General features: G+C 42.6%; 1 protein-coding gene across 4 annotated transcripts in view; it reads left to right on the forward strand.

The window, feature by feature from the left end:
• CA10 (carbonic anhydrase 10) overlaps positions 1–20,453 on the forward strand; it is a 484,381-nt gene that overhangs the window by 455,915 nt on the left and 8,013 nt on the right. For all 4 annotated transcript variants that reach the window (XM_029928756.1, XM_029928757.1, XM_029928755.1 and 1 more), the window contains exons 6-7: positions 3,191–3,286; positions 7,813–7,885. In XM_029928756.1, the coding sequence (XP_029784616.1) occupies positions 3,191–3,286; positions 7,813–7,885 (169 nt within the window). The remainder of the gene's footprint in view (positions 1–3,190; positions 3,287–7,812; positions 7,886–20,453) is intronic.

Genomic DNA, 20,453 nt, shown 5'->3' on the forward strand with positions numbered 1-20,453 from the left:
TTAAGAAGATTTTCTCCTACGCTGTATGTTGCCTTTTCACTGTTTGACTATTTCCTTTCCTATACAGAAGCTTTTAGTTGGATACAATCCTGCTTTTCTGCTTTTGCTTTTATTGCCTCTACTTTTTGGTGTCATGACAAAGACTCATTGCCAAGAAGTTTTTCCCTATGTTTTCTTCTACTGTATTACATTTTCAGGTCTTACATATACGTCTTTAGTTTAAGTTAATTTTTATATGTGATGTAAGATAAGGATCCAGTTTCATTCTTCTTCATAGGATATCCAATTTTCTGAACCTCCTTTATTGAAGAGACTATCCTGTGCCCGTTGTGTATTCTTGGCATACTTGTCGAAGATCTGTTAACCATACACGTGTGGATTTATTTCTGGACCTTCTATTCTGCTCCACTCTCAGTACTATACTTTTTACTATTACAATAGCTTTGAAGTATATTGTGGAAACAGGAAACTTGGTTCTTATTCAAGATTGCTTTGACTATTTCAGAGTCTTTCATGGTTCCATATTAATTTTAGGAAGGTTTGTTCTATTTCTGTAAGGAATGCTATTGGAATTTTGATAGGGATTGAATTGAATAGTCATATAAACACTAACAATGTTAATTTTTCCAATCCATGAACACAGGATGACTTTTCATTTATCTGTGTCTTCTTTAACTTTCTTTCATCACCATTTTATAGTTTTCAGTGCACAACTTTTTCATTTCTTTGGTTAAGCTTATTCCTAAGTACAATTGAGCCTTAAACAATGTGAGGGCTAAGGGTGCCAACCCCCCATGCAGTCAGAAATCCCTATGAACTTCTGACTTCCCCAAAACTTAAGTACTAATAGCCTACTATTGACCGAAAGCTTTAATGATAACATAAAGGCAATTAACATATATCTTGTACATTACTGTGTTATTACAATAAAATAAGCTAGAGAAAAAGAAAATGTCATTAAGAAAATCATAAGGAAGAGAAAAATGTTTACAATATTGTGCTGTATTTATAAAAAATAAAATCTGTATGTAAGTGGACCAGCTCAGTTCAAACCTGAGTTGTTCAAGGTCAACTGCATTTTATTCTTTTTGTTGCTATTATAAATGAGACTGACTTTATTAATTCCCTTTTCAGATACTTTATTGTTAGTGTATAGAAATGCCACAAGTTTTGTATACTGAATGTGTATGCATCCTGCAACTTTACTGAATTCATTTATTAGTGCTAACTGATTTTTGTGTGGGTGAATCTTCAGTGTGTTCTACATATATGATGATTTCACCTGGAGAGATGATTTTCCTTCTTCCTTTCTGAATTGGATGCCATATATTTCTTATCTAATTGCTCTGCCTAGGACATCCTGCACTATGTTAACTAGAAGCAGCATCGGGTATCGTTGCCTTGCCTTTTCAGTTTTTTCCAACTGATGATGATGTTAGCTATGGGCTTTTCATATATGTCCTCTATTGTGTTGAGATAAGTTCCTTCTATGCCTGTTTTGTTGAGAATTTTTATCATGAATGGATGGTGAATTTTGCCAGATGCTTTTTCTGAACCTATTGAGATGGTCATGTGGTTTTTATGTTTCATTCCATTAATGTGGTATATCACACATATTGATTTACATATGTCAAACCATCCTTGCATCCCAGGAATTTACTTGGTCTTGATGTATAATGCTTTCAATATGTTATTGAATTCAGTTTGCTAATATTCTATTGAAGTTTTTGCGTCTGTATTCACTAGGGATATTAGCCTGTACTTCTCTTTTCTTAAAGTTTCTGGCTTTGTTTGGTATCAGGATGATGCTGGCCTCATGAGTTTGGAAGTATTCTCTCTTCAATTTTTTGGAAGAGTTTAAAAAGGATCAGTATGAGTTCTTCTCTGAATGACTGGTAGAATTCCCCTACAAAGCAATCTGGCCCAGAGCTTTTCTTTGTTGTGGGGTGAGAAGTTGATTACTATTTCAATCTCTTTATTTGTATTAATCTGTTCAGGTTTTTATTTCTTCTTGATTCAGTGTTGGTACTATTTCTAGAAAAATTTTAGGATCCTATGTAATCCTAGGAATTTTTAGATCCTAGACCTGTTATTATTTCTTAAACCCTACATGTGTATCTGTGTATGATCTATAAGCACAAAAAATATATCTGGAAGGATATATACTAAACTGTTAATAGTCATATTGCTTGGGCTAGGATTACACAGAGGTAGAGGGAAACTTTTTCTTAGTTTGTTACAAAAATTATACTTCCATGCTGTTTAAAAAAATCTATTTTAAAACCACAGCCTGAAATGAATTTTAAGGAGAGAATCACACCTGTTTTTCAGAGGAAGCAATCAAGTCTCAGTACAGTTGGGTGAATTATTCATATGGCTAAAAATTGGTGGGGCATTAGTTGAACATGTATATATGCTATGTTTCCCAATTTCTTAGAAAATAATTTTCAAGAAATTAAGCAAAAGAGGGAAACCCTAGTTTCCTGGAACCCAGATCCAAGATTCCATTTGCTACCCACACTAATTATGACACAAAGGCTCAATAAGCATAGTGCTGATCTTCACTGAGCAAGGGGGGAGCTGAGTCCTGCACAGCCAGATGACCTTGTCAGACTAGCACATCAGGAGCTTCAGCCATCACTGTCTCTCTGTCAAGACTTCTGCATTTCGCAGGCTGGCCACTGTCCTCTCAGAGTCACCGGGCTGACTCAGAACCTAACCATTCCCTGTTCACCCAAGGCCATGAGGAAGATTCACTCAGTTCCAGTGGCAGCTGTTGATGCAGTCAGGAGAGCACATCTGCCCCTACAGGGCAGTTCTACTCCTAATAAGGGAAATTCACTCTACACACACTTTAGGGGGAATGTCCTGGGATGGAGCCAGAGCCAGATGGGCACCGAGCTTATTAAAGGCATGATTAGTACCAGGAAACATGTGCAAATACGTATGGGTCCTTTTCTGTGTGTGTGTGTGTGTGTATGTGTGTGTGCATGCATTACACACACACACACACACACACACACACACACACACACACACCCCTCCCTGAATTCCTTTCAATTGCAAGACTGTCTTTACAATTGTTCTACAATACACCTTACAGTGAACCCTTCTGTAGGGTGGCTGTACTGTGCCTCACACCTTCCCATGCAAGACTCTTGTTCTGACTGCTGTTTTTCTCTCTTGCCAGGTGCAGCTCATCCACTATAACCATGAGTTATACACAAATGTCACAGAAGCTGCAAAGAGCCCTAACGGATTGGTGGTAGTTTCTATATTTATAAAAGTAAGTGTCTTTCCATTCTTTTGTTCTTTTCTTGCCATTCCCACCTCAAGTCAGAATACTCAGTCTCTGTTGGATCTTTAGAAATAACAAAAGGGGTGATGTCTATGCCCAGGAAAAGCTGTGGGGTGGTGACTTTTATATCCATGAGATTTATGAAAAAGGAGGTCTTTTTCATGAAGATGCAACAAAATGATGGTTCTTCCATTTCAGAGTTTCAGGCCTGAGGATTCAGGCAGCCTTGGTCTTAGAAAAAAAAAAAAAAAGGATGCTGGATCTAGGGATGGGCTTCAGGTCCCACCCCATGCAAAAGAATCAAAAGGATGCAACAGAAGGGGAGCGGTGGCTCCCTGATTGCCCACAAGATCAAACTCCTGTCCACCAGTTGCCCCTCAGAAACAGAGATCCAAGGAAAATGTGAGAAGCCCTCCTCTCCTGCCCTGCCCTGAACAGCTCCCTCCAGCTTCCCTGAAGGTACTCTGAGCATCACCTCCCATCTTCTCCTTTCAGTCATAAGCATCCCTGGGAGAAATTAAGCAAAGATCACCAGTGCTGGCTTTATGACATTCTTATGACACTCCACACCTCCCTAACAGTCAACGACAAGGAGAGATCTCCAGCCATGAAAACTCTAAGTGTTAAAAAAAATACTGAACTTGAGCATTTTGACAGATATGGAGTGAAGCAGATATGCAAATTTAAAAGAAAACTGAAAAAGAAGAAATGTCTTTACAATTGGAAAAAGAGAGAGAGAGGGGGGAAAAAAACCCAAAATGAATGTCTGACAGTTCCAAAAGTTGGCAGTCACCGTGTTAGCCACTTGGGAAGTTTTGGCCAGATCATGAGAGGAAGTGCCCCCATTGGAACTTGGAATCTGGTAGATATGATCAATAGAAACCCAGCATTTGCTGCTGGGGGCTTTTTAACAGAGTTCTCGTGGTGACATCATCACTTCTCAGGACAATAGGCATGGGGGTACCTCAGGCACTCCCCACTATTCCCTCCCCAAAAGCATCGCCCTTTGCAATAGGCACTTTCCCCTGCCTGGTCATTCTCCAGAGCCCATGCCATCTCCTGAGTTCCTCTCCCTCTACTGGGTCCTATTAGGCCTTTTTTGTGGCCTCGGCAGAACTGTACATTGGGCAGAGGCATTTGTGACATGTTGGCCACCAAACTCCTGTAGCTTATCATCAGCAAAAATAGGAAAGGGCTGTTGGCCAAAGAAGCTTATTTATAGGCTTCCATGCCTTCTGAGTACCTGATGTGATGCCCCAAAGGAAATCGGCCTTGGCACAGATCCTGCCAGTCCCTGCCCTACACTTCCTGGTGCTGTCACAGACCCTGTTACAAAGAATAGCAGATTCCCGAATTCCAGGCATAGAGATGTGTATTTTACGTAGGCTTTATTATAAGTCTACTTATAATATTTATTACTATAAATAAGTAATATTTGGGTTAAGTAATAAATGTGGGGTTGGGCATTAGTGTCCTTAACTTGCAGATGAGGAAATGGCTCAGAGAACCTTTGGCTTTCCACCCAAGTGTATGTAGCTTTTAACAGTCCATCCAGGAATGCAGCCCAGGTCTTCTTGACTTTAATACTATGACCTTATTCACACTATATGCCTCGAAAACAGAGCACGGAGAAAACAACTTAGTTGAAGACACAACACAATCTTTATAAACATCTCCCCCACATCCCTATGCTACCCACAAGCACAAGAAAAATTTCCATATCCATTGACCAACCTCAGTCATGACATTGATAACAACTGGTGTGTGCATCGTGGGCCATGCCCATTGCTGTGAAGCCTGCAGCTGTGTCACAATATTGCATCATGTGTGTCTGGGAACTCACCTCCCTCATTGGCTTTCCCAGTGCCAGGGTTCCATGTTGGCCAACAACACCTTTCCCTTGGTGGGTGCCTCAGCCTTGGCCTCTGACTTTGTCTCACTTTGCTCAAAGCACCTGAATCAATGGATGTCATCCTGGACACTCAGGCACATTACAGCTGACAGGGTGATTGGTACTCCAGGAAGTTAGCCTCCTCAACAGCAAACTATGGGCATGTTTCATGAGATCTGGCAGGAGCACTCCCTGCACCATGATTACTGACGCAGGTTCCGGCTGTGTCCCTGCAGGTTGCTGGGAGGAACTTATGCCCCTGCCTGCCTCTGCAGTCAGTGAAAAGATGAGGACTAGACCCTGCACCTTCTCAGGCCAATTTGGCCCCTAAGGATGCTTCCAATCTTTCCCTGAGCAAACCTAAGCTTTCTGGCCAGATCTCAAAATAAGCCACAGCATTTCTATCTTTGTGCAACATAATCGACTCCCAGATGCTCCACCATGAGTTATCCAAGCTGAGACTTGTCATTCACTCATCCCAGAACACTGACGGAGTGCGGGACACAGGCCGATGCTGTGCTCGGCACCAGCCTCGAAATGAGATGAACTGAGCCTTTGGCTGTAAGGGGCCCATAGTCTCTGGTGGTCCTCCCCTCCTTATTTTTCTGCCTCCTCTTTCCAGCTCCCTGCTGGGTAGGCAGGCACAGAAAATGGGAGGCTCCTACCTCCAGGTAAGCAGATCCCTAGAGATGGCACCCTGGCGAAAAGCTGAGTCTTATAAAGGTTAGATTTGTTGGCTAAAATAAGAGAATCGTTTATCTGGGGGGTTTATTTGTCTCTGTCCCCTTCTAATCCCCCATCCTTCCCATGACCACAGGGAGCTGAGATTGGCTGTAATTACTGCTCAATCACACACCATTAACTTCCCACTCAAGCTCACTTATACCAAGTACATACTTTATCCTCCCTCCTGCGCCACCAACTCACTAGAGCCCACAAATCATCTGTGTGCACTTTGGAAATTTTTCAGTTATTTTTAATCAGCTAAAAAGGGTCCAGTCCAGTTAGCGGTGTCCATACTCACCGGGTACCAGGAGCCCAAGGCACCCACTTAAGGGGGATGGCAGTTTCCTTACCTGCCGTGACAGTATCTTTTTGTCTCTTTTCATGTAAATTGGCACAAACAAGTAGCTTCAGGGTATATTTTAAATGGCCAAACAGGATGTCAAAGGAGAAGCTAAATTTGGCACCAAAGCTTCTGGGGAGCAGCCGTGTTTGCCTTGGGACTTCTCTCCATTTGGGGGTGGCTTTGAAAACTCCACTGAGCATTGTCACTCACCATGCTTCCCGCCAGTGTGCGTCTGTCTCACCACAACACACCCAGGAAACTGTGTGGGAAAAGAGAGACAGAAGGAGGGAAAATAAACAGTCTGTGCTTTCTCCAAACTAAAAATTACCTGTTGCTTATCTAATAATAATAATAGTCATCTGCTGCCATTTTTCCAGCCCTCAGAATAAATCGAATGTAAAATGCTGATGTGTCACAGCATCCAATTAACAGCTGAGGCATAAATTACAGAGCAGAGCTGAGAGAAATAGGAGAGAAATGACTAGATGGACCCTCATACTTTGGAAAAGACTGAGTAGAAAGGAGGTTGTAAAGAAAACAGTGTGCACTGTTATGTGGGGGCACATCACAAACTCCAAATGGTGGTCCTCTGGCTTAAGACCCCCAAAGTTTACCCTGTTCTTCCAAAGAAGGAATTTGGAGACCTGAGGGCATGGGTACAAAATGAGAACTAATCCCTGAACATCTAGTACAATGTTTGGCTTGTAATAAGCACTTGGTAAATATTGATTCAATGTATGGGCACATGGATGGATGGATGGATGCATGCATGGATGGATAATTGGTTGACTGAATAGCATGACTTATGGTTATTTGATTCATGTAATAAAAAGCAATGATATAAGGTTCCATATTCTTAAAGAGGTTTGGTTTTTTTTTCCCCATCTCCTAATACCTCTCCTCTGGGTATTCTTTCTCTCTCACTGTCTACCTAGATTAATTGTCCCTTTCCTAAACTATCATTCTATATCCTCTACTTAAAACTCTTTGATGTCTCCTCATCGCTACAGAACAAAGCTTAAAATGTCCTCACATGACATTCAAAGCCTACTATGAGCTAGCACCTGCCTACCTCTCGAGCCTCACCTTCCATCTTTCCCCCAGAAGTACTTGCCTAAGTATAACTAGTTCTCACCCCCTCATGTCCAATGCACATATTGTCTGTATGTAATTTTTTCCTTACCCTTCCTCCTTTTACACACTCTACCAGAAAAGCACCTTGTTACTTGCACCCATCCTTTAAGACTCATCTCATTCCTTTAGCTCCCTAGATGCCCCAGGTAGGTGAACTTCCTCCAATATCATCACACCTGCAACTCTATCATAACACTCTTTGCACTCTATTATAACCATTCAGTCACTCACCTGTCTTCTTTCTCCAGACTGGGATTTCTTGAGAGCACAGTCTGTGTATTTCATATCTGAATCCAGCCACCATGGTACTTGACACTTGGTAGGCCCTCAGTAAGTGTGAAGGAATAAGTGAATGCACGGAGGCAGTGTTCATTCTGGGATAGTTCTTCCCGGTCAGTAATATTTTCTTTTCTCTCCTAGGTTTCTGATTCATCAAACCCATTTCTTAATCGAATGCTCAACAGAGATACTATCACAAGAATAACATATAAAAGTAAGTTTGGTTCGATTTCCCATACAGCAACTATTCTATAAAGGTTAGTCCTGTCGGAAGGCAGAAAGCCAGAACTGATGATCTCAGAGGGCCTCTTTCAGCTTCATGATCCTTTAATTCTCTAGAAAGTCACGCTGGAGAGTCAGGGTTGGCTAAGAAGCAGCTCATTTCAAAAAGACGTCCCCGGGGTCCCTTTGTCATCCGCGCCTGTCTAAGGCGATAATGATTATTATGATGATGGCCATCGTTATCTCATGGATTGGTAATGAGCAGGGGGACTCCACTAGCTGACAAACTCCACCATGTCAGCTGGCCACATCCGGGGCTCTGCCAGTTATGTGATTGAAAAAGCATTCACCAGGTAGTTTGGATCCAACCTCAACATTTCCAGAACTGGACCACATCTCCCTCTCTCTGCTGCTGGGTCCCTTTTCAGGCTGAGGCAGGGTGGCATCCTTCTTCATTGCCGTATGTGATCTCTTGCTCTAGAGGACTCTGTCCATTTCCATTCCTTTGGGTTTCTAGAGTGTTTTCTCCCTAGGATCCTTAAGCAGAAAAGAAATAACACTGCAAAATTGAAAGAGAAAGAAGGAAAAGGGAACTACTGTGTCACCCAGAGCAATCCCAGAAGTTGCAGGGTCTGGGAAAAGTTATACCTCACACCACGAGATGAAAGAAGTAGGACAGGAAAAATTATTTTTAAACTAACTAGGAGGGAGCAAGAAAGTGGGATTCAAGTCCTGACTTTGTCCTTAAGAAAGGAACTTCATGTTAACTCTGTTTCTTCATCTATAGAGTGAAGAAGTTGAACTTCAGGTTTCTAGGATCCTTCTAGATCTGGGATTTTGAATTAAGCAATAGGTAAATCATCACTTCACCAAAGTAAAAAGCAGCATTTAAATATTTTTATACCCACATTCCCACGAAGTGCCCTTCCCCCAAGCCAGGAGCTCAGCTCTATCTGCTGTTTCTGCTTCCAGTGGTGATGGGGAAAAGACAGAGTGAATGCTTTCAGGTCTCCATGACTGCTAGGGGGAGAGTATGGAGAACCCTTCCCTCATTCATTTACTCTCTCATTCAGAAAACATTTTCTGCACAGCTGCCCATGACAGACACCAGGCAAGTCTCCGGAAATATAAAAATGGCCAGACACCAGCCCTCCTCACAGGGGCTCAATGCCAAGTCACTTAAATATGAAAAGGTCAAGGTGTTGGGCAGTGGAGGTGATGAATGAACTTGGAGAATCACAGTCCCCCTAGATGGACACCACCTGGAAGAATGAGTTGTCTCCAAAACCATCCCACACTCCCTCATCAGACCCCCTGTGGAGTCCTCCTCTCTCACTCAGGTCGCTCATCTAAGGAAGGCATTTCTGTTTTGTGTGCAAATAGCACATTTTTAACCGCCCATAAAATATTATTAGCCTTTTAACTTTTTTCATTAAAAAAGCATGAAAATTAAATAAAATGTTTTCAAATAATCTTGAATTTGCAGTTTAGAGACCGTGAAAAGCCATGAAATCACACATTAAACCCCACACACAATCTAACAGATTGCTAGCTTCAGAGTCACTCATCAGTCACCCACCCCACCCCCAACACGGGTCTGATTAATTTTAAGTGATGAGGCTGCTGCCAAAAATGAAATCCTCCACAGGAGTGCGTGTTCAGGAAAGGTGGCCTTCCTGAGGAACCAGCACCAATCCTGGTGCAAACAAGGGGCTGGAGAGCCAGGGGGACAGATCTTGTTGGGACCAATGACAGATGGCCATTGTGTGGCTAAAGGAAGTTTCAGCTTCATCTGTTTTGAATGAGGCATCCCTGCTGACTGCCTCCCTATCGGCTCCACAGGAATTGAGAAGGATGACTTTGACAATAGTTGAAATGGGTAGCAATGTGAAAACCTAAGACCTTCATTTAGTTTTTCAATCATTCAGTTGTTCACTCACTTACTCACTCCACAAATATTTACTGAGTGGATCCTAGGTGCCACAAGATAGATAGATCAGAAAACAGGACATTTTCTGTCCACAAGGTCCTCACTCCCTAGGTCAGGAGACAGACATGCAGTGCTTTATTGAGATTTATATAACAAGCACAATGCAAAAAAATATGAAGAGAATTCTTTGGGATCACAGAAAATCTGCTTAGAATACATGGCAAGGTTGCACAAAGCAGGTGCCTTTTAAATAAGGACTAAATAGATGAATAACTATTTGCTGGAGAAAGAGGGGTGTGGGAAAGGGGGGAGAGAAAGAAAAGGAGGGAGGAAGGAAGAGAGGAAGCAAGAAAGCAAGGGAGGAAAAAGAAGAAGAGGGAGGGAGGGGAGAAAGGCAGGCAGGCAGAAGGAAGGAAGGAAAAAGAGAGGGAAGGAGGGAGGACATTCCAAGCACAGAGGGCTGCATCCAAAGCAAGGAGACAGTTACAAGGACTAAAGGTTCAGAGGAAGGAATTCTGCCTTCATCAGCTCTTCATCGCAATGTCCACAATAAAGATGGGTTAGGCCCGAATTAATGGTGGAATGAGTGACCACTGCAGTGGCAATGACAGGGGCAGAGAGTGTGACAGGACAGGTCTTTTGAGTCCAGATATCAAAGGCTGTTGATGTCATACTGAGGAGTTTATGCAGAAGACTTATTTGATAGAGACACCCCTAGAAATGCAAATAAAAGAGAGTGGGAGCATCCCCTTCTTCTGTCTCTCATAATCTATCTGTCACAGCAAATGGAAAATAAAGGGAATGAAAGCAGGATAAAGAGACTCCACATGGGGAGAGGTAACTGCTTTTGGCCCCCTAATCACAGGTATTTGTGCTCTTACACTCTGGGCAATAATGGAGGCATTCCCCAGAGCACCTTTATCAGACGCCGCAGGGATAATGATGTCCATACCAGTGGGAATGACTGAAACACCGCTATGCCCGGGACACTGTGGCCAAAAGGGATTGATTTGCTCAGCAGGAAAGCGCCAGCACTCTTCCATCCACTAAACTCCCTGACGCTAAACTCTCTGACACAGCCAGCCTGTGGAAGGTTGGCCTGGTAGCAAATAGGGGACATTCTGAAACAGGAATCATTTACTAGGAAGCAGACAGCAGGTGGGAAGTACCAGCCTGGGAGCCTCCCCAGGAGGCTCTGGAGACACACTAGCATCAGCCACTGAGTTCCAGGGGAGACACAACCACCTGCTAAGGGGCATCTATCAGGGTTCCCTGCTTCTGTACTTCTGAGTAAGATTGAAATAAATTGATCCCTGCCTGCACTGCCACCCAACCATACTACCCAGGGACACATGACCTCGACCCACAACCCACTCTCCCAACCAGCCCATTCTGCTGCTACCCAGAATGACACCCCAGCATAACTTCAATTTGCCCCACTCACTTAGACAGGATACCCACTCCACAATGTGCTGAGTATCAGGAGTAGGGAAGTGACACTAACTGAGTACGTTCCACATTTCAGGTTCTGTGTTAATAGCTTTACATGCAGCACCTTACCTAGTGTTCCCAAAGTAGCCACCTTCAAAGTGAGTATGATTGCTCTCCCAGTTTACATATGAGGAAACAAAGTCCTCTGGAAGTGAAATGATTTGACAAGGACATACATCTAGTAAGTGGCTGTGTGTGTCAGCAACTTCTGCATAACAAATAAGCATTCAACAAGTAGCACTGATATTTCCTGCTGCAGCATGGGGGGCTTGGCTGTCACTTCTCTGGAATCAAGTAGATACCTATGGCGAGTACTTCTCATGGTGGAGGTCAGAAATGTGTGATGTTACTTACAGTGTAGGCTTGAAACTCACACACTGTCACTTCTATCCACTTTTACTGGCCAAAGCAAGAGACATGGCCAAGCCCAACATCAAAATCCTCCCATGGAGGTGGGGGTGGGAAGGGAATGAACATTTCCTGAACAGTAATCTGGTCCTCCATAGTGAGAAAGCAAGGATTCCAACACAGGCCCTCCTAAGAACTTTTCTATGCCTTCATTTTCTCATCATGCTTCCTCTCTCAGGACAGAGAAAACCTTAGCCCTGAGGTCTTAAAATTAGTTGTAAGGCTGATACTTTCACATTGCATGACACTCATTGCATGTTTTTTTTTTTTTAATTCTAACTTTGGTTCAGTGTCAAGAGCCATCTCCTCATTTGTTGCATTTGTTTCCACTTGGAAGGGACTAAAACTAACCACAGAACTTGTGGGCACATTGAAGGTTCAGGTTCATTCTATCCTAAGCTCTCCACAACAGTTGCCAAGGCATAGGACCACCAATGGAAATCAACATCATCCAGAAGGACACAATAGCACTGCCATCATTGTCACACAGAATAACCAAAGAAGGTGTAGACATTTGTTCCAAATGGATGTTGATCTTCCCCATCAGTCTTTCTTTTGGAGGCCATTGTTATGAGAAATCAGTCTAAGACTTTGACCAGAAAGTGACATGATCGGCTGATAAGGATCACTCTGGTGGCTTAGTTGGAAAGAGACTGTAGAGGGGCAAGGGTCAACACTGGGAGACAATGTGCAACAACCCAAGTGACTCGACAATGTCAATCATAATCCCAGGCCAAGGTGAATGGGGTGGTGAGAAATGCTTGGGTATATTTTGAAGGAAAAGCCAGGAGATTTCTTGATAGATCAAATTTGTGATGTGAGGGAAAGAAAGGAATCAAAGATGACTGGAAGACCTTTAGCCAGAGCAACTAGAGGGAAAACATTCCCATGAGCAGAGATGAGGAAGACTGAGATGAAGCATATTCGTGGGTGGGGAAAGTAATCAGAATTTTTAATGTGTTAAGCTTGAGCTGTCTATTGGGCATCCAAGAAGAGGTGTGGAGTGGGCAGTTGGATATGAGTCTGGATTCCAGGAGAGAGAAATGAAGATATAAATGTGGAAGTCATTGGGATCCAGATGGCATTTAAACCTGGCTGAAATCATGAGTGGGAATAAATAGAGAAGAGAGGCGGGACATGTCCTCATTTTTGAAAGAGCAGCTCAAATCCCCCTGACTTAGGATTGCAAATCATTTCTAAAGATATCTTTTAAATCCCACCCTGGAAGAGTCTCTAGTGTGTCTGTCTCATCAACTAGCTAAAGCGGTGTGGGGAGCAAGCATGGAAGCACAGGGCACAAACGCCACAAAATGGCAACTGGTAGGGATACAGTCCATTTGCTTGAGTTGGTCACAGATTAGAGAACTAGGAGAAAAAGAAACTGTGCAAATCATTTTATTGATCCAGTTAAGAAAATCAATGCCAGGGAATCGGCGAAAGAAAACAAGAAGGAGAATTTGCCAAAAGGACTAGAAATTCTGGAAGCGAGATACCATGGTGGTGAAACCTCCATTCCTACAGAAAGTAACGTGCTCTCATGAAGAGAGATAGAACTAAGTAGACCTGGGCTCCTGTCTCTACCACTTCGTTGGCTGTGTGACTTTAGGTAATTTTCTTAACATCTCTGAAATTATGATTTCTTTATCAGTAAAATGAGGATATTCAGACTGATATTGAGAGGACTGGGTGAGGATTACACAAGGTAATCAGTCAGTTGCCTAGACAATGACTGGTACAAATTAGCTGCATTATTCTGTGTGTTCCTAAATTGTCCAAAGGCTGAGTGGGAGATAGATCACTATGAAGCCAAACAAAAACCATATTCGTAGTGAATACAGTACTGGGCATGCAATACGGCTTACTTTTAATGAAGCACAACTCCTGGATATGAACCCATGCAGTGGGTAGTAAAGGCCTAGTGTGGTTCGACTTTCCTTGGAAGTTTAGATTTCATATGTCTGAGCAAATCTTATAAAACACTCTCACTAACGCAGACCAACAATGGAAAAGACCAGCCTGAATTAATTTCAGGCTGAATTTAGAAAGTCTTCTAAAGAAAATCCATTTTATTAAAGTTAAATTCCCCTTCAATAGATTGAGGGTCAAGACTGAAATCATGACATTGAAAAATGGATTTTCTGAATGGATTTTCTGGAGGAGATATCAGTAATTTACTCAAAGTATTTTAATTTTTTAATGTAGTATCATGTAAGGATGCCAATATCCCTCCGTTTTCCTTGTGTTAATTAATTAGCAGCCCCAATTACATAAAAGGTAACATTCTTATCATTTTAGTATCCACTTGATTTCATCGAGTCAGCATTATTTTTTTTAAAGAGATTTTATGATATTTTCAAGGGTGAAACCAGCAAACTAATGGACTGCAAAAGAGCCTTCTTAAATTGAGAACAGGGAGTAGTTATTAGAACATTACATATAAATAAACGTTTCTTCTGATGTCCTAGGACAGAGTATCATTTGGGTAGCTTCATTCTCTTTCACATACTCCATTCATTTCATAGATTGTAAATACAGTGGTGAACTTCAGCCTATTAAGAATCCAAAAGATCACAGATTCCAAATTTTAAAAGTTCTGGCTGTTGTCCTAATATATTCCCTCCAAAGTAATGAAGACACTCAACCAAAGGCATTTGGAAGAGAGATTTTAAACATGGTGTTTTGATGCACGCAAGGAGTACGAACGCTTTAAAACTTTGTTTTTGGTCTTGCCTGCTTATAACTTTGCTTCGGCCCCCTACCCTGACCCCAGCTAAAAGCTGAATGCATAGGTAAGAATAGACCAACTTGTGACTGCCTTATACCTCTCAGCTCCTTAGGAAGTTTCCAGGCACCCACTCCTCAGAGGGACACAGTGGTAAATGTGATGAAATATCACTGGGGAGTTTAAGCATATTGCTCCTGGTGCCTTTCTCTATGCTTAATTGAACTTGTACTTTCCTTTCAAAAGAATGGCTTTGGAAATGTTGTCACAGATTGAGAAATACAGCACACCGCTTGCCATGTTGCAATCTAAGCAGTAACTCAAGGAAGCAAGGCACGGAAAAGGAGGGGCTTACCTCCATGAATCCAACTCTCAGAGGCCCTGTTTTTCGCTGATTGTTTGTATAAAACAAAAAAAATCATATGACGTTATTCTTTAGTAATTGCCTTTTTTCTTTTCACTTGGATTTGCTGCAGATTACAAAAGGAAATGTCATTCCATATGAGAAAATTGCCAAATAGTTCCTTATTGATCAGAAGCAGGCCCAGGATTGATCTCTTGGACCACGATGCCTTTTTCTCGTTGGTATCGTTCTCTTTGAATGGGAACTTCATAAGCAGGGACCAGGCAATGTTAAATCTCTCAGTGAGCTACATAAGTAAACATGACATATTTAACAGAGGCTCCTGTTGAAGCTCAAATGAAGGGAAAGATTCCCCCACTATGCAGTCCTGGGCATGTCATCACAGTATATTTTTCTTATAAAAGTAAATAAGAAAGAGTCAGTTTGAGAAATGTATCCGTGACTGAGAACTCAGTATAAGATACATCATAGATTCAACAAGGGCATGTCATAAAATTAAAAACACAGCTGTTAACTTCTCCAGTCATTTGAAAGAATAAAATTGGGCTATGAACTGCATGTAACTATTCTATACCTACTGATTATCCAAGGGGTTTCTGGTACTATAAAGATATAGCCAACACATAAAAAAAAAAAATTACAAAAGTTTGAGCTACTGAGGATAAATTTGTTTGGGTAAACTTGTTTATGTTGAAGAATGTTTAGGGGTCCATAGATTTTTTTTTCACTTTAAGATGACTTTAGCAATTATCCAGAATAATCTGGTGCTCACAAGTAAGAGGTTATGTGACTTAACCATGAAGGAAGAGGAAGTTGCTGGCAAAGCCACAACTGTAACTTAGACTCCAACTAAGATTCCTGGTTGAAGTCCAGAGCTTTACCCTGTGTAAGCTACATTCCCATATGACAGGTAGACAGATGGATGATAGGTGGATGGAAGGGAAAGGTAAGGTAAGGTAAGGCAAGACAAGACAAGATAAAAGAAAGAATTTGAAAAAACAAAAACCTCTCTACAAAAACCACCCATAAGGATTTATTTGAACTTCTTCCATCACCTCCTTTCAATAAATACCCTCCAACCAAGCAGGGGCATGCATGACCACCCCACTGGTTTCTGAACTTCAGCTCAAATCTATATGTCTCTGCCCACAAGCAGTTCTGACTCTAAACCATCCTTACTAATGAACAAATAGATCCACAAAAGTTTGGTGAGCAGACTCTACCATCTAGTGCATTTGTTCTTAGACTCCTTTCTATATCAGGGCCCAGAGGATAACACTGAGATACACAAACTAATAGTTTTCTGTTGGCTGCTGCAGAGGCAAGATAGTCTGTGGGCAAGACTTCGTTCCTGACCTGGTCAGCCATGGAAGGCACCCCAGTGTCCCTTGACACTAGGGCTGAAATCTCCCAGGTTTGCCCATATTCTTTTCTTGGCTTCCATTGCCTTTATCCTGCCAAATACACTGAGCAAGTCTCTATGGGGAGAAAAGAAGGTGTAAAAATGTGGCCTGTGGTTCTCAAATTCCATTCTCTGAAAGATGGAGCCCTGACTTAATGGCAGCCTGAGTCAAAGTGAGAAGTTGTGAGGACAAACATCACATTAAAATGCATACCAATTTCAGCAATATAAATACAGGGTATAGATGTGTTTGGTGTAGAAACACGGTAATGCCAGATGGAGACAGGCACCAGTCTCTCACCCTGATATCTTGGGGTATGATATGTGTGGGAGTAATAGTGAGCAGTATGTATTTAAGCTAATGGTATGAACTGGAGCCTCAGAGACTTTTTCCCATCATCTGACAAATGATGTTGCCTCTTCTTCCTTTAGTTTCTGCCCAACACCATTACCAGGTGGAGCTGCTAGGCAGATACTATTTATGCCAATTTATCCAATTACTGTTTGTTGAGCACCCACTATGTGATTGGAACCCATGCTGAGGCCTGGGGGTTCAGAGGTAAAAGACAGAAACCCTTCTCCCAGAGCCTCACAGGGTAGTGGGGACATTTATATAGTACATCATGATTGGCAAGCTGATTCAGCAAATATGGTGGAAAATGAACCACTAACCCAGCTGGGGAGAGTCAGAAGACCTCAGAGAGGTCAAGCCATAGTTATCCTGGGGAAGTGTCATCCTGGGTGAGGAAGCAGTGACATCACTGCGACCCAGCACCACATATGCCAAGTACACATCTTCCTCAACTTCCCGTGGGGTTATGTTCGGTAAACCCATCATACGTTGAAAACAACCTAAGTCAAAAATGCAGTTAATACACCCACCTACCCAACCTTGTCACTTAACCTCGCTGACCTTAAACATGCCCGGAATACTCACATTAGCCCACAGGTGGGCAAAATCATCTAACACAAAGCCTATTTTATAATGAAGTGTTGATTATCTCATGTAATTTATTGAATACTGCACTGAAAGTGAAGAACAGAATATAAATGGCTATATCTGACTACAGAATGTTTGGTGGTTACCAGTTGTTTACGTAACCTTGTGATCCAGGGTTGACTGGGAGATTTGGCTCACTGCCGTGCATCATGGGAGAGGATCATAGTGTATATCGCTAGCCTGGCAAAAGATCCAAATGGACAATTCGAAGTATGGTTTCTACTGAATGAGTATTGCTTTCACGCCATTTTAAAGGTGAAAATCATAAATTGACCCATCCGAAGTTGGGGACCATCTGTACTTGAAAAGTGTGATCTTATTTTTTCTTCAAACAACTCTGAGGCAAGCACTCTGTCTCAGTTAGTCTGGGCTGCTGTCATAAACTACTGCAGATGGGTGGCTTACGAACAGAAATTTACTTCTGACAGCTCCAGAGGCTGAAATTCCAAGACCAGGATGCCAGTCAGCATGGTTGGATTCTGGTAAGGACCATCTCTTGGGTTGCAGAAATCTTGTTCAGTCTTCACATGGACAAAGGGGTGAGAGTGTTCTCTGGGGTCCCTTTTATAAGGGCACTAATGTCATTCATGAGGGCTCCATCCTCATGATCTAATTATCTCCCAAAAGCCCTGCCTCCTAATACTGTCACATTTGGGACTAGGACTTCAACATGTGGATTTGGGGGGAACACACACATTCGGTCCATTGGTTACCCCAACCATCTGCATGCTACAGATGTGAAAACTGAGGCTGGAGTGGTTACCTGCACATCCAAGGCCACATGGAAGGTGAGCAGTGTTCTCAGCACTCCTCATTCAGGTCTGAGTCCAGCACTCCCACTCTTCACACTGAGTTTTTCCAACTTCAGTGGTAGGAGGAAAGAAAAAGAGCAAAAGGTGGGACATCTGGAGGTCTCAGACAGTGGAGCATGTGACTCTTGATCTCAGGGTTATGAATTCGAGCCCTACGTGGAGTGTAGAAATTACTTGAAAATAAAATTTTTATTTTTAAAAAGTCTCAGCCATCAAAAAGAATGAAATCTTGTCATTTGCAACTCCATGGGTGGAGTTAGAGGGTATTATGCTAAGTGATAAGCAAGCAGACAAAAAGATGTCAATTCTTACTGCCACAAAAATTTAAATTTCAGGGCACCTGGATGGCTCAGTTTGTTAAGTGGCTGACTTCGGCTCAGGTCATGATCTCATGGTTTGTGGGTTCAAGCCCCGTGTCAGGTTCTGTGCTGACAGCTCAGAGCCTGGAGCCTGCTTCAGATTCTGTGTCTCCCTTATTCTCTGCTCTCAACCTCCCCCCCCCCCACCTTGTGCTCTGTCCTTGCTGTCTCTCAAAAATAAATAAACGTTAAAAAAAATTTTTAGTTAAATTTCATACAGAAAATGAAAAAAAAAAGTCAAAAGGTGAAGGGGGGATATTAGCAAGATTCATGGAAAGAGCAAAGTGGCGAAGGGGGATGTGGGAGGGAGGAAGTGCCCACAATCTGCCTGAGTTCTCTGACGGAACGTTGCATCTCTCAGGGGATGTAGGCGAAGAGGAACCTCCTGGCAGGACCCCAGCAGGTGGAGTCTGGGATACCGGCACGACAATGTTTTGGAAGCACACTGTTACCCTACTGTGTGGGTTAAATCCACTAACAGAGCGTCTTGCTCCCAGCCTGCCCCACCCACCCATCCACCCACACACCAACACGTTCCTCCAACATGGAGGCAACACAGAGCTGGTGACAGTTTCAGAGAAACATAAATGTTCTTTTCCTTATTTCCAGCCATGCCTGCAGTGCTCCTCATTCTACTGCCTCCTTCCTTCCCTCCTCTCCACCGCCCAAATAAAATAAAATACAATAATAGCAGCACGCTAGAGTACCCAATATGCTCTGCATGCAAGCTTGGTTAAACAAATCACATTGACCTTTAATAAAGATGTGCCAAATGCTTCCTTCTCTCATTCAGTATGTTAATCTTCAGGCCAAACCGCCATCAGAGCAAGCATCATTAAGTGCAGATCTGATCTTGCTACTACCCTTCAGTGGCTCTGCGTTGCCTACAGGATGAAGCCCAAACTCCCAATAGTGCAGAAAAGGACCTCCCAGGTGTGGTCTGTGCCAACTGTCAGCTTCATTTTGTACAACACCCCTCCCTACCTCTGCACCTGACCAACACTCCAGCCCTCTTCCAGGGGGAATCTTTCTCTCCATCCTCAATTCCTTCCCTACAGTGCCCTTGACACTCACTGCACTGGCAGCTACACTGATTACCTCCTGTCATTCAAAATGCAGTTCAGGTCAGCTCCTCCATTAATACTCTCCTGAGTCCCACCCCCAGGCAGAACAGACAACCTCTCAGTGGACCCAGTACAGATATATGTTACTGTCTCTGTGTCTCCTTGCTACATTCACTTAATTACATCCTGCTCACCTACACCTAGCTTAGTGCCTTACACACATTAGGGGCTTAAGAAACAGTGAGAGCCAAATGATCACTGTTTAACATAAACTTACTGTATTGACGCCTGATCTGACTCCAAAGACGCACATTGGTGTGTGTTCCAGACACTATGGATCTGACCACACAGGGCAGGGTACAGACCCAGTCCAGCCATACTCCAATCATTGTGTCTCTCCGGGCTTGTCCTGATTCCTTCATATTTGGATAAGAAGGTAGATACATTTAAATGGAAATTGAAAGAAAGTCCTTTCTCCTAGGGTTGGTTTCCAAATCCAGCTCAACCACCTGTCTGTCTTTCTCATGGTCATTTTATGGACAGAGGTCTATAGATGTTCAGTTCCCCCCATCAAGATAGTCAGAGCAGTTGAAGAATGAGAAGTGAATCGGTGGTTTTATTTATATCATTCCAAACCACTGAATCAGTTGATTTGTTCTTAAATCAGTTGACGAGTGAAGGAGCACTGAAATTCAAGTTTCCTTGGCAGAGATGACTCTTTCTTATCAGAGAAACTTGAATGAGCAATTTCTGGAGCAAGAGATGCAGAAGGTAGGGGACCTTTGCCGGGGAAAATGGATTAGCATCCTTGATGCTCTCAGGATCAGAAGGTAGGAACAGGCCTGACCATGGTGCACTCACTACCATCTGATAGAAGAGCCCACATATATTTATTTTTCCATTTATTGTCTGTCTCCTCAATAAAATAAGGGTGGGTGCTGCATCTATCTTGCTGACTGCTCTATCCCCAGACCCTAACCCTATGCCCAGCATCAAGAAGTGCTTAGT

Source organism: Suricata suricatta, chromosome 17 (assembly GCF_006229205.1).
Source record: "Suricata suricatta isolate VVHF042 chromosome 17, meerkat_22Aug2017_6uvM2_HiC, whole genome shotgun sequence".
Lineage (NCBI taxonomy): Eukaryota > Metazoa > Chordata > Mammalia > Carnivora > Herpestidae > Suricata > Suricata suricatta.